Source organism: Cucumis melo, chromosome 8, assembly GCF_025177605.1.
Source record: "Cucumis melo cultivar AY chromosome 8, USDA_Cmelo_AY_1.0, whole genome shotgun sequence".
NCBI lineage: Eukaryota > Viridiplantae > Streptophyta > Magnoliopsida > Cucurbitales > Cucurbitaceae > Cucumis > Cucumis melo.
In genome coordinates this window covers 29,970,999-29,988,390 of record NC_066864.1, presented here as the reverse complement: position 1 = coordinate 29,988,390, position 17,392 = coordinate 29,970,999, and the positions used below count along the sequence as shown (strand labels likewise).

The following is a 17,392-nucleotide window of genomic DNA, read 5'->3' as shown; positions in this document are numbered from 1 at the left end:
GTGAATAATTGGGAGATAGAAGATAAAAGGATAGAGAGGAATTTGAATGGATTATGATAAATTTAAATGAAATAATTAATTGGAGAGAAAATTTTAAAATTTTGAGAAAAATTATAACAAAAAATGAAAAGTTGGAAATGTAACTTTTATTTTGTTAATGTGAAAATGGTCGCTGTTCACACGAGATTTCAGAAGAAATGTAATTCGTGGAATTGAACTTTGTATTGATTGATATGGTGTTGTGGATACAATCTCTAGTATTTACTCCTTCGATGCTTTCTCTCAAATACAATTTAAACTTAGAACTTTTTGATTTTCGATCTTCAGAAAGTTGGAATTGCAAGTCAATTCGAGCATCAATTTTCTATAATTCAAGGAAAGTTCTAGAATTCAAAGAAAATTTGATCTTTTAAGTCTTCAATATTTCAGAAGATGATGTTCTCGATGTTGATAAGAACTTACACGTTTGGAAAGCTTTTTTGAAGTTTGAATCTTTAATTATTCAGAACTTCAGTTCTTCCTTTAACCAAAGATCCTTAAATGAATGGTAAATGTCTCTATTTATAAAGAAATTTTATGGGCTTTAGGTGGGTTTGGGCCCATATGTCTGTTGAGTTTGGGCTTGGGCCCATTTTCTGGCAGTTTGGGCTTGGGCCTATTCATTCGATGGGTTTTGGCTTGGATCCATTTGCTTGGTGGACTCGAATTCGGGCCCACTTGTTTGTGCAGGCTCAAGTCCATTATTTCTTTGGCCCAATTTTTCTTCAGGGGTTTGAACTAGGTTGGATACGAGAAAACTTGACTACCAAAATCCAATCAAATTATAATCATCTCAATTTTGCTGTGATGATGTGACGTGATTTAATTGGCGCAAATATTAAAACTATGTAAATGACAAAATTGCCACTAAAATAAAAAAAAATTATAATGAAAGGGTAAAATGGAGCTAGAAAATTTCTCTATTTCCATTCTTTTATACATACTAGTTTTTTGCATGTACGTTGCACGTGGATATATGTATCTTCTAAAATATAAAATTAATAATATAAATTATAATAGTATTTGATTAATAATTATATTTTTAGATTTTTATAAAAAAGTTACCTAATTTGGAGTTACATCTATCATTTTTTACTTCTATTTAGAATTAATATTTTATTGATAATTATAATTAATGATAGAGATGTTTCAAAATTAATTTCTATTAAATAGTGAATGCAAATTTTTATTTTTAGTCTCTTTATTTCAAGTTTAGTTATGAATTAAAATGTGATAATATTATATGAATTAAAATGTGATAATATTAATTTACTTTTTCTAAAAATTAATATTATATCTCTAAATTATAGAATAATTTTGATTTAATATTATTGAAGATTATTGAAAGAAGTATAAGTTATAAAAAAAAGAAAAGAAAAAGAGAGTTAAGTAATATAATAATACTAATTTTTAAATTTAAAAACACACTCTTCAAAAAAAAAAAAAAAAAAGAGAAATTTTAGAATGTTGATCTAGAAAACATAAATTCATATGTCATTTTACTTTCTCATTTTAGCTAGAAAAATAAAAGAAAAAATAAAATAGAAAATAATATGGAAGAAATTTTTTCATTTACTCGTCTATATAACTAAAAGATAAAAAAAAAAAGATAAAATTTACAGAGAAATGAAAACAAATATTTATATAGATCTCATAAAAGAAATAGAAATGGTCTCATCTCCAATATAGAAAAATAGAATTTGTCTTCTTACATTTTCCTTTCGGTTGAAGTTGCGATTTTCTAGATTCACTATTTATCTTATTTCTTATATTTCTTGTCTCATTGCACTTCCCTCTCCATTTTTGTTGTCGTAAGGAAGCAAGGGTACCATATATTTATATCGAATAAATTGGTGAAAGTGTGGATTAGAGAATTCTAAAAGAGACTTTTTTGAATTTATTATCATACCTTTACAAATTCTTCCAAAAGTTAATTAGGGTCGTAAATATTTTTCAATTAAATATTGAAATAGTTAAAGAAACAAAGAGAAATGGTTAAAATTCACGGCCTGAAGTTAATGACAAAATTGTTATCAATAAACATTAAAAATACTTATAAGGGTAAAACGGACTAAAAAAAGTCCATATATGAGATTTTATATAATATAATTATATATAAACTGTTCTTCTTCCCGCCGATTGAAATTATATTTGTCTGCGCTCCAAAACTTTCACAAGAAGCTAAGAGGAATCCCACAACAATGGCTCCGAGAAAGAAACCTACACGTCGCTCTTCAATCTTCATCGGTAAGCATCTTCACAATCAATACTTGTTATTCCGTAGATTCTCTCCATGATTTTGTTGCTTCTTTCATTCTTTGTTCCGTTGCTCCAGTACTAGAATTGCTTAACGAGGACTAGGGTTTTCGGATTAAGTTTCTGATGGTTGAAGGTTGATGTAGTTATTGTTTCTGATGCCACTTTTTTAGTATGTAATTTGCTCCTTTTGTTTGTTGATTTGGGCTAGTAGGGAAGGAGGGACATGCTGTTGATGTTAATCATCATGAGTGCGTTGGAAAAGGTAATAAGATACGATGCTTGAATAAATGTACGAATTCATTTTTTGTTTTCTTACTTTGGATTTGTTTAGGTGTTGGAGAAAAGTGTCGCTCTCAAGGGGAGTACTCGTTTGTGCTCGTTAATCCAAATGATTTTGATAGTTATAGTAAATCTTATCTTCAGGTAGATATCTGTGCCTATCTTTTGGTGTTGGTTTCACTGTTCACTTTTTTTTTTTTTACCTCCCTCTGGTTTGTTACGGGTATTAATTAAAGAAAACATAGCCAAATCACATGAATTGTAATGGGCTAACCCCCGCTTTGCTTTGCACTGAAATCTCAATGGAAGATTGGAGCATAATAAACAAAGTTTCTATGTTCTGAAATATTCAGTTTTACTTAAAAAATTGGGGATAGGGGTGGACGATACAACACAAGGAGAGTAATTGGCCACTTGACGGTCTAGTATTACATAAGAGCTGTATATTGTATATCATAAAAAAAACCATTTGTTTTGTTAAACATACGAAACATAAATTGACGCCCAAAAGATTACAGAAGATGAAGGAAAGATGAGGTATTCTTTCACCAACAAAAAGTCAGCTCAAAAGAGTTTAGATAAAGACATTCCAATTGCCCATGATCAAAAGAAGTCCTCGATGAGTCTATCTTTTTGTTGTAGAAAAACTCTTTAATTAAGTTATCTACTTGCGGACTGTACTTTGCGAGTTTCACTATTTTTATCCTTATATTTTGAATTTTTACAAAGATTTCCAACAAAATCAGAGAATTATACTATTTACAGATCTTCATTTATCACCAAAGCTAATTAATATTATTATTTTCTATGGCACTTACTGATTTTAATCCTGGTCAAGTAACTTGCCTTTTCTTGGTCACTTTCAAACTCTTTTTGTGCTGCTTTTTGCAGGACGTATTGCAACTATACAAAAGGGAATTACCCACAATGGCCTATGCTGCAAATACTGGAAAACAATCAACTTTTATGGAAAAATGTTTATCTAATGGGTATATAGTTTGTTCCTTACCTTTTCCCTGTTTCAATTGCATGGTTTATTATGGTGTGTGCACTCGTGATTAATGATGATATATATTTGATACCTCTCAAAGTTAATCTTTCCTGTCTAAAGTTATTTTGATGACGATGTTTAAATGTAATACTCTACTATGAGTTTTGATGATCAGCTCTGTTTCCTGCAGGAAATATTGTACATTGCTCTTGGAATCCAAATCTGAGGTTGATTCAGGATTGGTAAGCTTTTGCACATTGTTACTACCAATTGTTTGGCATTTTTCCTTGCATAAAGAACAAAGGCATGCCATCTTGTCAGGATAGCGATCGCTGTTATATCAATTATATAAATATTCAATTGCCAGTTTCCAAAGTTCCCGTGGATGCATTTTTTATGGAACCATTTTCAGAACTTTTTCATGACCTTGTGTATAGTAAAGAATTCGTACACTTTTCAGGGCTTAGGCTTACTACGTAACTATTTTTATATTCAATATTCATGTTTCCCCTTTTTTCTTGTTATTAATAACACGACTGAAATTCCAAACTTAACAAGTCACCATCAATGTAAATCTTTATCACCACATTGTTGAAAGTTTATCTATTTACATCTTTACCTTCTTGTTGTTGTATGTCTCATTGGTATCTATTCGTTTTCCTGAGATAATAGGGTTTGAAAAGGTCAAATATTTGATGATTTGTATGATTGAGATAAAAATATCTTATGCAAAGACATCTCGTAACTGAAATGAATTATTTCTTGTTAAAGAGTAAATGGCTTTATTTATTTATTTATTTTTAATTTTTAAAGATTTCTAATTCCCATTTATCTCCCTTCTTACAGGTCATCGCTGCAATTACCTACCAAATAGTCCCTGCCGACACACAATATGCTGAGATTCCTCTTGCTGCTGTCAGTTTAGCTTACCAACACAAGGTCTCTCTCATTGCCTCTACCCCCTCTCCCACGGGAGGAAGGGTCGGGTGCTCTGTTTGGTATTGAATTAACGCATAATGGAAGTAATCCGCTCTACTTTTGGATTCATTGAAGATTTGAAACTTACATTTTAGTGTACTAGCCTCTTTCAGGGTTTTGGCCACATTCTATACATGGAACTTAGAAAAAGACTTCAAAGTGTTGGCATCCGTACAATATTCTGTTGGGGAGACAAGGAATCTGAAGGGTTTTGGTCCAAACAGGTAATAGTGATTGTACTCATCTGTTATAATTAATAAACATGGTGTAGATTTGTTTTCTGTTGAAACAAATTTGCATCACACAACTTTTACTTATCTTCTGAAAACACGTTACTTTATATGCTATTTGGAAAATTCCTAATATTTGAAGTGAATGCAGGGCTTTTTGTCCATAGCAGAAGTGGACACAAAGGGTAAAGTTCGTAGAATACCTGTTAGAGCTGACATTCGTAGAGCGTTATGCTTTCCTGGTGGTTCTACTCTCATGATTTCACACATTCAGGGAATTTCAATGTGTTCGGCTGACTTGCCAAAGTTACGTTCTCTACTAAAGCCTGAAGCCCCTTATGCTGCAAGAATCAGTGTTGCCAGTCAAGGTTGCAACGTTTCAAATGCAACTGATCAGCATACCATTCAAATTTTGAATTTTCAACCCGATGAGTTTGTAACTTTAGTGCCCCTTGGAGAAGAAAATGAAATTCAGGGTATGTGTAATTCAGGTTTTGTTCTACAAGATAGTACAATTTAAATTATTCTCCATATGTTGCTTAATTATCTCATAACGGTTTATTTAAACCATTCTGTTCATGAATGGTTCATAACATGAAATAGTAAGTAATAACAGGTATGAAGATCCTAGGTACCACTATAGATTGAAATAGTGGCTAATAAAAACCAATCTAAGTAGACAAAGGGTTAGAGGGAATAAGCTCAAGCCAGGTGGTCACCTTCTTAAATTTTATATCTTGCGAGTTTTTTGGCAACTAAATGTAGTAGGTTGGTGCAGTTGTTTTGTGAAATTGATCAAGATGTATGCAACTTGGGCAGGTGAAATAGCCACTTTAGTTTTGCCATTATTTGAATCTACTTGATATCTACATCTAAAAGTGTCCAAGAGAACTGATACAAAGTAGTTTGGCCTGAATCTATCTCAATCAATTAAGATTGATCTGATTTTTTGTCCACTATCTGATTGTCTCCTTCGATGTAAAGTTTGCTTTTTTTTTTTCCTTAATTTTTTTTCCTATGTTTATCACATTGTTTAAAACCTGGGTTGTTGCTAACAGATCCTCAGAACCAGGATGCAGTGCATGACAGCAATGGTCCAGTTTCTTTTGCAGAAATAGAGAACAACACGACAGCTAGTATTGCAGAATTATCCAATACTATTGGTAATTTGGATGAGACACATTGTTCTTGCTCTAAACAGAGCGCAAAGAGAGTTTGGGAAGCATCACTTTCTTCGCTGAAGTCAAAGAAAGTAAAAGGAGTTAATCTGGACCATTTCCATTCAGACTCTAACAAAAATCTTGTTCCTAAAAGTAATGGATACAATGCCTGCTCTCAAGCATGCTCTTTAGCTAATTCAAAGCATGAGATTTTATCAAGTATTTATCCTAAAAAACCAACCAATAAGTATACACAAAATTTCTGTCAAGAATTTGGAAGTGTAAATGTGGCATCAGAGGATCTCAATTGTGAAGAGAACACATTAGGAAAATCATTTAAAATTATGCTGATGAATATTGCGGACGAAGCTAAGAAAACTCAGCTCATGAAGGTACGACACGAATTTTAGTCTTCTAAAATATTCATCATTCATGTTTCTTTTATGAGATTTTCTATGATGGTATTGAAGTTTTATATCCTTAGCTTAGTATTCTTTAAAGATTTTTTGGGACAAAGAGTGATCCAAGAAGTTGTGAAATCTAGAAGGTTTTGAACTCTTAGGGCCCAGGACCTAAGGAGCAATAAGGCATAAAATTGAAATTTTCTTGTTGGGAGTCCACGAACACTTTGGGCCAAACAAAGAGGGGAGATCTCCACACTTCCCTACTCCTACTCTTCCAGCTCCTTGGCTCATACAGCCCCTACTCTTCCAGCCCCATGTATACTATGCAAGCACATGAAGCTTAGGGATTCAATCTTTATATTATTTTTAAACATTATTCACTATCCCTACCTAGAATAGACAAATGAAGCTTGAAACTACCCATAATATAAATGCTGTTATTTAATTATGACATTTTTTGATCTCGGTCTTTCTAACTTACGAATATGTATCTTCGGATACGTGTTCACATGCTTATTTTATGGATCTTGTAGATTTTATAGTATTTCTGTATCTGTTTTGTATGGCATTAGCTGTATAATTTTTTTTATAAAATATTAATATAAAAAATTATGTTTATTCCAAATTGTGACTTTGCTAATGTGTAGTTGTTTTCTGATTCAGGTGATTGAGGAGCTTGGTGGTTCTCTCACTGCTGATGGGAGTACAAGCACTCATGTCATTACAGGAAAAGTGCGGAAAACTCTAAATTTTTGCACTGCTCTCTGTTCAGGGTTAGTCTTGCAACCTTAGACGAACACTCTTCTATGTGTCCTTTTGACCTTTGAATACCGATAATCATCTCATTTGCACAAAAGTTAGCGATACCATGCACACAAGGCCTTTGCTGTTATTCTTCAATTGCCTCATAGTTGTGCTTAGGCTGGAAATTGTTGCGACCTTCTAAATCTAACAGAGCATAGTTTCTTATTCTACTGCATGTTTATTTTTAGTTAAATGTCAAAACCAATTCTTATGTTTGAGTTGGATTGTATCATGCTCTTCCTTTCCAGTTGTTTCTATCGTGATGGTGGGTAGTGGTTGTTAAGACAACCATTAGGATTATTTGGGTTTCAGGCTTTTCCCTTTTTACGTGTAAAATGGCCCAAGCTCACTAATGAAAGATATTTGCTGGCTAGCTAGTGTTTTATCCTTGATTTCCTTCTTCCCCTAATACATTCTGTTATGAAATTTGTTAGATACCTAGATTAGTATAGGTTTAGGGGTATAAGGGTAATTAGATTAGTATAGGGTTAGAGGTATAATGGTAATTAGATATTTAGGAAGTTACTAGTAGTTATTGTGTAAGTGTGGTTACTAGTAGTTATTATTAAGTGTGGTTACTATAGTTATTATGTAAGTGTGGTTACTAGGGCGGTTACATCTTGTTATAAATGGAGGGAGGGTAAGTGGGGAGAATTCTTGGGAGTGATCTAGGGCTTGGGTGAGTGTACTCAAGAAGGAGGTTCCAAGTGCCTAGTACTTGGTTTTATCTTGTATTTTCTTACAGTTACATTATAATAAATTAAGACCTTGTTCTTGTTAGGAAGTATCCTAATAGAATTCTTATGGAGGGTCTCCCGGATAATCTGCGTTGAGTGTGTATTTATAAGAGTTCTGTTGGATCACAATTCCAACACAAATTCTCAAGTAGAGAATGAAGTTTCTTTATTGAATTTCGATATAGAACTCTTACAATGTAGAAAACGAAATCGAACTACAATCTGTAATTCGATAGAATGAGTCTCTCTCTAAACCGTAACCCTATCTCTCAAGAGCTTATAGAATAGAACTTCCACAATGAAAACTAACTAACTTTCTCTCTCATCTTGCTATTTATATTCCTTCTGTGTGGTCCCCCCTACCCTAAACAGATTTTTTAACAATTAGTTACATTCTTCTCTCTTCTACGGTATTGGTGTATAATTGAGGGTCTAACATTACATTCCCACTCTAGTTTCACCTTGTCCTCAAGGTGGAAATCAGGGAATGACTGTTGGAAGTCATCATGCTTTTCTCACGTTACCTCGTGTCTAGGTAATCCCTTCCAGCGCATCAAGACTTCCCAGAATCCTTGATCATTCTTTTGATATCCATAAACCTTATTCGGTACTACTAACCATTCATGATTCTCAATCATATAAGGAGCTAATTCTTGTGGATTCTGACATTCCCTGAAAGCTCTCTTCAGCTGAGATGTATGAAATACAGGATGAATAGTAGCAGAAGACGGCAACTCCAATTTGTAAACCACTGGCCCAATTCTTTTAATGACTTTATAAGGGCTGAAGTATTTAGGAGATAGTTTCTCATTTCTTCTTCTCCTCATTGTAACTTGTCTATACGACCGTAACTTCAAGTAAACCATATCACCCTCCTCAAATTCCACATGTCTGCGCTTCAAATCAACATAAGTTTTCATCTATTGTTGTGCCTCTCTCAAATGTTCCTTAAGGGCTCCTTCATCAAGTGTCGAATTGGAAGTGTCATGATCCCTATAGAACACAAGCGGTAGGGGTGATCTGCCATAAACAGCCTGAAAAAGAGATACTCCCAGTGACCTCTGGTATGTCAAATTATACCAATATTCAGCCCTACTGATCCATTTGATCTACTCTTTTGGTCTCTCACCACAAAAACAGCACAAATAGACTTCCATTGATCGGTTAACCACCTCAGTTTGCCCATCCATTTGAGGGTGATATGCTGTGCTCCTATTCAACTTGGTTCCAGCCAGCTGAAATAACTCCTTCCAAAAATTGCTTAGAAATTTTTTATCTCTATCAGAAACAATAGATTGTGGAAAACCATGCAATCTAACCACTTCCTTAACAAATAGTTCAGCAACAACCGTAGCATCAAAGGGGTGTTTAAGAGTTAGGAAGTTAGCATACTTACTAAAACGATCCACCACCATCAGAATTACTTTAAAGCCAGCCGCCTTGGGCAACCCTTCAATGAAATCCATCGAAATATCATCCCATACTCTGTTTGGAATTCCAATGGTCTCAACAACCCAGCTGGAGTAACGGACATTGTCTTGTTGCTTTGGCACATAGCGCACTCTTCACAATACTTTGCATATCACCTTTCATTCCTTGCCGGAACAATTCGCCTGTCAGCCTTTTATACGTTCTAAGAAACTCGTAACGTCCACCAAAAACAGAGTAATGATAAATTTGAAGGATGGTTGGAATCAACGATGATTTTTTTGCAATCACCAATCTCCCTTTATACTGTAGCATGTCTTGCTATAAAGTATATTTTTGCACTTCACCATTCCGGAGCTTCACTAAGATTTCTTTAAGATGCTCATCCTTCTCAACCTCTTCCTTAATGATCTTCAAATCTATTAGTGCTGGAGCAGTCAATTGGTTAAGATGCACTGTTGGAGGAATCCTTGACAATGCTTCTGCAGCCTCATTCTCCAACCCAAGCTTGTAAACAAACTTCAAATGAGTAACCCAACAACTTTGCAATCCACTTTTGATACTGAGGCTGAATCACCCTTTGTTTAAGCAGGAACTTAAGAGATCTTTGGTCAGTCTTCACTAAGAACTTTCTCCCCAACAAATACGGTCTCAAACGTTGAACAGCCGATACTACAACCATTAGCTCTCTCTCATACACAGGCTTTGCCAGATCTCTTAGGGTTAATGTATGATTTAAGAATGCTATTGGCCTGTTATTCTGCATTAATATCGCCCCTGCACCATACCCTGAAGCATCCTTTTCAACTTCAAATGGCACACTAAAGTCAGGCAATGCTAACATGGGAAATGTCATCATGGCTTCTTGCAGTCTTGTGAAAGCTAATTGAGCTTTATCATTCCACTTAAATGCTCCCAACTTTAACAATTGAGTTAAAGGAGCCGCAATGGAACCATAGTGTTGAATGAACCTTCTATAGTATCCGGTTAGCCCAAGAAATCCCCTTACTTCTCGCACATTGGTTGGAACAGGGCATTGCTTGATTGATCTGATCTTTTTTGGATCAACCTCCACTCCTTTTCTCGAAACAATGTGGCCAAGATACTCAACTCTTTGGTAAGCAAAACTGCATTTTTTCTTGTTAGCATATAGTTTATGCTCACGCAGTACTTCCAGCACAATCTCCAAGTGTTGCAAGTGCTCATCCATCCCTCTACTATAGATCAATATATCATCGAAAAAGGCTAGAAAAAATTTCCTTAGGTAAGATCGAAAAATAGAGTTCATAAGTGACTGAAATGTAGCTGGAGCATTTGTTAGACCAAAGGGCATTACTAAGAATTCATAGTGCCCTTCATGAGTTCTAAAGGCTGTTTTTCTATGTCTTCCTTATGCATCCTAATCTGATGATAACCAGTTTAAGTCAATCTTTGAGAACAGATTCGCATCGTTAAGTTCATCAAATAATTCCTTAATGACAGGAATAGGAAACTTATTTGAAATGGTTACATTGTTGAGGGCTCGATAGTCTACACAAAATCTTTAGCTTCCATCCTTTTCCTTTACCAGCAACACTGGGCTTAAATATGGTTCAGTGCTTGGTTGTATAACTCCAGAAGACAACATCTCATCAACAAGTCTCTCCCTCTTTGCCTTCTATTGAAATGCATATCTATAAGGTCTTACATGCACTGGATTAGTCCCTGTTTTCAGGTGTATATGGTGCTCAATTGCCCTTCTCGGAGGCAACTTCTTTGGCCATTCAAATACATCATCAAACTTTGTTAACATCTTTTGTACTTTCTCAGGTACCTTATTCATCTCTTCTTCAACCGTCTCTTCAGATAGAATTAAACCTCCCTCCAAAGCTCTACACTCTACTAAGTACCCCTAATCTAAATCAGTTTAGGTTTTCATAAATGTTTTCAAGCCAACCCTAGTCTTTGTCCGACTCGGATCTCCCTTAATCACTACTTTATTCTTTTCGTGAATGAAAATCATAGTAAGGTTTCTCCGATCCATTTCAGTAACTCCCAAGGAGTAAAGCCAGGGCATTCCTAATATTGCATCAACTCCCTCTAACTCCAATGGCAGAAAATCTGCCGTCACTCTCCAGTCATTCAACATGATTTCTACATTCTCACATACTCCCTTCCCTTTAATAGCAATTCTAGACCCTAGGATAATCCCATACTGGGAGTTACCCTTGGTATGCAGCTTCAATTCATTCACCAACTTATCTGAGATGAAATTGTGGGTGACTCCACAATCTATTAGGACAACAACTTCTTCTCCTAGTATTTGTCCTCTAACCTTCATGGTACTAGGATTCGTAAAACCAACCACTGAATTGATTGATAACTCCACGACAACATTAACTCCTCCATCCATTTCAAACATGTTCAACTCCTTCTATTCGTAATAATCTTCTTCTATGATCTCTTCTTCCACGTTATCAGCTCTCACCACGAACATTCTCAATTCTCTTTGCTCAATTTCTTTGCACTTACGTCCCGTATGATACTTTTCATCACACTTGAAACATAGCCCTTTTCTCTCGTGGCTTTGAATTCGGCATCAAACAACCGTTTACTAGGACCTTCCTTTTTGTTTTCTCCACTTGCCGTTCCTTTCAAAGTGATAGTCCTCATTGGAATTGTAGCGTCAGCCTTACCTTCGTTTGAAACTGGAAAAGTATTAGGTTTGTTGTAATTTGCTGAAATATAAGGATATTTCCCTCCTGAATATTTGGATAGGTTAGCCTCCTTCCTAATTATCTCTCTGATTTCAATTGCATCATTTGTGGAAGCCCAACAGGTTCTGAAAACTCTACTTCAGCTCTAATCAACGGAAACAATCCATTCATGAAAGTTTCCTCTAGCACTTTGTTCGAGAGATCCGTTACTGGTGCCACCAAACGATCAAACAAATTCCTATACTCTTCTACGATCGAAGTTTGCTTAATTGTGAGAAATCTCCCATACAATGAGCCTTCTCTAATAGATCGAATTCTCTCCAACAACCTTCTTTTCAAATCTGGCTAATCGTTAAACTTTTCGTGCTCTTCTTGTGATCAGTACCAGTCAAGTGTTGGTCCGTCGAAACTAATCACAAAGACGGTCATCTTCTTCGAATTTGATAGTTTATGGATTTGGAAATAATGATTGCCTTTGAATAACCACAAATTCGGACTGTTTCCATCAAAAACAGGCATTTCAACTTTTCTGAACTTGTTTCGATCAACGCTTTTATCTTCTTTTTCCTTCGTATTTTTCTTTGTTTCTTCTAATTGTTCTTTACTTATCGTCATACTCTCAATCTTCTTTCTGCCAATTTCCATCGATTTACTAGAACCTTTCGTATCGGAAGTAGTAACCGATTTCTCATTAACGATACTTTCAATATATTTCATAAGTACCTGGTGCTGTTGTTGCTGGTTATCGGCCTTCGTGCTCAATTGATCCAAGTTTTTCATCAAGGCTTGCTGTTGTTGCTGTTGTTTCTCGCCTTGCACATTCAGTCGTTCGATGTTCTTCATGATCATTGATAACTTCTCCTCCATCACCAGCAATTTCTATAGTTCGACTTTCATCTCAGACACCTCTTGTTCCAGCGATTCGAATCGTTCTTCATACTTCTTTGCCATCTTCTTCGTCTTTTCCAGGATTTGCTCTGATACCAATATGTTGGATTTGATCCAACACAAAATCTCAAGTAGAGAATGAAGTTTCTTTATTGAATTTCGATATAGAATTCTTACAATGTAGAAAACGAAATCGAATTACAATTTGTAATTTGATAGAACAAGCTTCTAAACCGTAACCCTATCTCTCAAGAGCTTACATAATAGAACTTCCACAATGAAAACTAACTTTCTCTCTCATCTTGCTATTTATATTCCTTCCGTGTGGTCCCCCCTACCCTTAACAGATTTTTTAACAATTAGTTACATTCTTCTCTCTTTTACAGTATTGGTGTATAATTGGGGGTCTAACAAGTTCTTCTCCCGGGCATCTATGGCTGATATTCTTTACCTATCAATATATCAAAGCCAAGGATTCTTTTGCATTTCTCTATGCTTTTTCTTTACCCATTTATGCTTTTTACAATTATATTTGAGAGTGGTATTTGATTTCTCTGAAATGGTAGGCATGTGAAATGTTGAACTTCAGTAGTGTGAGAGTGGAACGTAATATGTTACCTTTTATATTAGTAAACTTGATTTTAAGCAATGTGTTTTTGAAGATTTTATGTTGTAGAATATCTTTTGTTCTTCAAGCTAGTGTTCTTAACTTTGTTTTCTCCTGTTAACGTTCTCCATGATTATCGAGCATATGCATTTCCATGTGGCTTCAAGCGTGTCAGTGTGCTCTTGCTCATAATTTTTACTATATCTTGTTACTAAAATTGCAAGTTCACTGTAAATTGCTCAGAGCTTGGATTGTCTCCTCCAGTTGGTTAAAGGAAAGCTACCGGGAAGGCAGATTTGTTGGTGAGTTCGAACGGCTTGCTAGTATCTAAGCATCATGTATTTTCTTCCACTTAATTTTTTTCGTATTACTAATTTTTGTGATCGATTAATCCTTTATTGATCTGCAGACGAGTTGCCTTGCATACTAAATGATGATGACTACACATCGAAGTATCGAGCCAGCCTAAAAACAACAGTTCTGAGAGCAAAAGCACGTCCTGGAGCTTTATTCGAAGGGTATGATGTTTGCATATCAGCTCACGCCCAACCACCACCTAAAACTCTATCCCTTATAGTCAAGTCAGCCGGTGGACATGTAAGTTCTCTGTTATTGTACAAATCTCGAATACTAGGTTTGGTTCTCTATGTTACATATACAACCACTATATATGGCTAGCCTCCCTTCTAATGAAGACGTGAAGTTCTCAACAAACAAGCACATATACGAATTCTAGACATTGGGTCAATAGAACATGGATATGATGACACGTCATTTATTTTTTTTTAAAAATCTAGGATAGTGCTAGAACAGAGTTTTTAATATATACAATTTAAAAAGTATGTATCATATTTATATAGAAATTCAAAGTCAATAAGTTTGTATATTTATATGCTTAAAAATGAGTTTGTCTTTCACTCTCAAAACTTATTCAAAGCCATGAGTTCAGTAATTGTTGTCTAACACATCTACTGTACTAACTAGTGTGGAACATGTGTTCTCCAAGTGTTCCATACATATTGGTTATTGATATGCTAGCCAAACTTGAGTGTATGTGCTTCTTAAGTCTTTAATATTTATGTTCGTTTTGATCCTAGGAATTGAGCATGTAATGTAAAAAGTCTATGCAAAGGGGTCATATGGCCATCTCCGTGTTTCTTTAATTATCAAATTTGTTCAAGTTTTAATTGTCTCTAGATCGAAATCTGGAGTTACTTTTGTGCTTTGGTGTACAAGTACATCCATGTTTCTAATTATGGAGGAATATATTGTTTTCTGGTGGCAACATTTTATTGTTTAGCTTGTCTTTGATCTTGAACTTTCAAAACATCCATTTTATTTCTTTATCCACGGACAAAAAATAATATGATTTTTTTGTCCTTGGAAATTTCAAATCATCCATTTTAGTCATCGAGCTTCCAAAAAGTAGCCAACTAACGGTTTTAGTATTTAGTAAATTATTTTGTCAGTTAATATTTATTTATCCATTTTAGTCATCTGCGATATGTGATTCGAATATATCTCACTAGAAGCATTTTGAAAGTTAGGAAAAGATGGAAAAGTTTAGGGACTAGAACGAGAGTTTGTTTAATATTTTTTGGTGGGTTTAATTTTTGCAATTTCCTTGTAGTATATACATTTTTTTTCTCATTTGGCGAATTCATTATGCTTGAAAATTTAGGTGATTCACAAGCTAGATAAAGTAAACAACGTATCAAAAACGATCTTTGTGGCGTGCGAGGAAGATGTGGAGGAAGCCTTGGTGGCTGTAGAAAAAGGGATATGGACTTTCAACATTGAATGGCTAATGACATGTATAATGAGACAAGAAGTAGACCTGGAGGCCCCTCAATTTGCTGAGTCCCTATAAGAAACAAGGTCAGCCTAACTTTCAGTTTTGAACAAGCAGCACCCTGCCATCTCCTCCTTGTAAATCCACTCTTTCCTCAGCTCACTCTAATTTCGTACATAAACAAATTCTGATTGCTCCATCTTTATATCATCACTACATAAAAGACCGTAAGTTTATTCATGGAGAATGTTGGATGTAAGTATGCTTTAGGAATAGTCCTTCATTTAGTAACTTTGGCAATTGTAAAAATGAGGTAATGAAATTCTATCAAGTTGAATGTTCTTGTTTATGTTAGATGAGTCTGATTCTTGGATACCAGAATTAACTTGAAATACGGGTATGAGTTTGTTAGGATTGATTAGAGAAAAAATGTTTTAGAAAAAGGATAATTTTTTTTTTTTTATATAAACCTTTTTTTATTCAAATTGTATTTAAAAATCAATTTATTTGTTAGGTATAAATTTGAAATCATAAATTTTTTAATTTTGTATAATGTAGATTTGTAAGTTTAAAATAATTTAAAAGTTGAAAAATTAAATTTGTAATTTTAAAAGTTGTACTAAATAGTTTGTTTAATGAATAAATTACAAATTACCACGTAGGTGTGTACATAAGTGAGGTTGTGATCATTTATTTATTTATTTTAATAATAGAAGAGAGGGAGACTGAAAACTGGAAACTGAAGGGAGAAGAAAGCGGTAGCGTGACTTTGTATATTTCTCCTTTCTTTTCAATTTGAGAAAATTTCATTGCAATTGGTTTTGAAAAGGAAATGAATGTTTCTCCCTCTGAATTATCTCTCTCTCTAAAACTCTCTTTTCTTTTCAATTTTTCTGTGTGCTTCTCTCAGTGTATGCATAATCTCTCTTTCATTTTGTTCTTCATCTCCATTTCAAATATCTCTGACAGAAGAAAGAAATGAGTAAAGTGTACTTAGAGAGAGCCTTTTGTATTTTTCCATCATATAACCACTTTTTGTCAAAATGAGAAGTGAAGAAGAAGATAAGATTTTCTTTACCCATTTGGCATCATCATCAAAGCTATTTAGCTAATTTTTGTTCACACACGAACTTCATTTTGTTGGATTAAATCTTGGGGAGATTCAGGTTTCTAGCGGCAATTACACTATTATTTGAGAGAATAGCAAACCTGATTTATAAGAAGAGTAGCAAACATGAGCATCTAACGTGTTTTGAATTTTGACTAACTCTAAAATAACCTTGAGTGGTTTTTAGTTAAACTGTAACTAATTTTGACATGCAAATTTTTAGCATAAATATTGATTCTCCTAAATTATCTTTAACACGTTGAATGGTATTAACCGCTTTAGTTAGATTTTTTTTTAAATGAAGTTTCATATCTATTCCTTAAAGATGTACCATTGATTACCGTGACATCAAATCCAAAAAACATGTCAAATTTTGTTTGTTTCTCCGGCTAATGACATCTCCACAATATCACTACCAAAATTATAGGTATCGTTTAGCATGGATCAAGTACAATTTAGATGACTTGGTTATCTAATTTTTTTAATTATTTTTAAGTTTGATGTATTTATGGACTTGGTCCAATGACTAATTACATTCTTTCTACATATAAATACTATTGTAGGTCATATAGATATCCCATCGGTAGCCCACGAGAGAACTTTCACGAAACCCTCCATGGTAATAATCTCCAATTACAGTGTAATTAATTCTTTTTCCTTTCTTTTCTCTCCTAACTATCTCTCCTCTTTTGAATGATAGAATAAAAGGCATTTTTCTAATTATCAAAATAAAAGGTTAATTTTTATAAATATAACAAATCGACAAAATATTTATGTCTAGTTCAACAAAATAAAAAAGACTATGAAGCTAACTTGTAACCACCTAACTTTTCAAACTAAACTGAGGTCATTATTAAACCCAAAGACCAATTATTTAAACATAAAAGATTGTACAAACTATTTCAAAATAAACATAAAAGAAAAATTTAATCCGGATCCTGTTTTAAACCAAATAAAAGTTCAAAATATTTATGTTTTGAGTCACCTTGAAA

General features: G+C 34.1%; 1 protein-coding gene across 4 annotated transcripts; it reads left to right on the top strand.

Annotated features, from left to right (window-relative positions):
* Positions 1 to 2,172: 2,172 nt before the first annotated feature.
* LOC103491160 (uncharacterized) lies at positions 2,173 to 15,665 on the top strand. Of its 4 annotated transcripts, none has more exons than XM_051088446.1 (13): positions 2,173 to 2,286; positions 2,510 to 2,560; positions 2,630 to 2,721; positions 3,469 to 3,566; positions 3,759 to 3,810; positions 4,415 to 4,507; positions 4,660 to 4,770; positions 4,928 to 5,252; positions 5,835 to 6,328; positions 7,004 to 7,113; positions 13,744 to 13,802; positions 13,910 to 14,097; positions 15,182 to 15,665. In XM_051088446.1, the coding sequence occupies exons 1-13, from the start codon at positions 2,241 to 2,243 to the stop codon at positions 15,368 to 15,370; spliced, it is 1,908 nt and encodes a 635-aa protein (XP_050944403.1). In that variant the 5' UTR covers positions 2,173 to 2,240; the 3' UTR covers positions 15,371 to 15,665. The 4 variants fall into 4 exon arrangements, with proteins under 4 accessions (XP_050944403.1, XP_008449209.1, XP_008449211.1 ...); XM_008450987.3 differs by having other exon boundaries at positions 4,415 to 4,566; positions 4,650 to 4,770; XM_008450989.3 differs by having other exon boundaries at positions 2,507 to 2,560.
* The last annotated feature ends 1,727 nt before the right edge of the window (positions 15,666 to 17,392 follow it).

What these genes read in the sequence shown, in the direction of transcription:
- LOC103491160 (XM_008450986.3), top strand. Translation starts at nt 2,241, where the DNA reads ATGGCTCCGAGAAAGAAACCTACACGTCGCTCTTCAATCTTCATCG. An exon ending in AGAAGAAAATGAAATTCAGG is followed by an intron (nt 5,253 to 5,834) that starts GTATGTGTAATT and finishes TGTTGCTAACAG; the next exon opens with ATCCTCAGAACCAGGATGCA. An exon ending in TGCACTGCTCTCTGTTCAGG is followed by an intron (nt 7,114 to 13,743) that starts GTTAGTCTTGCA and finishes TAAATTGCTCAG; the next exon opens with AGCTTGGATTGTCTCCTCCA.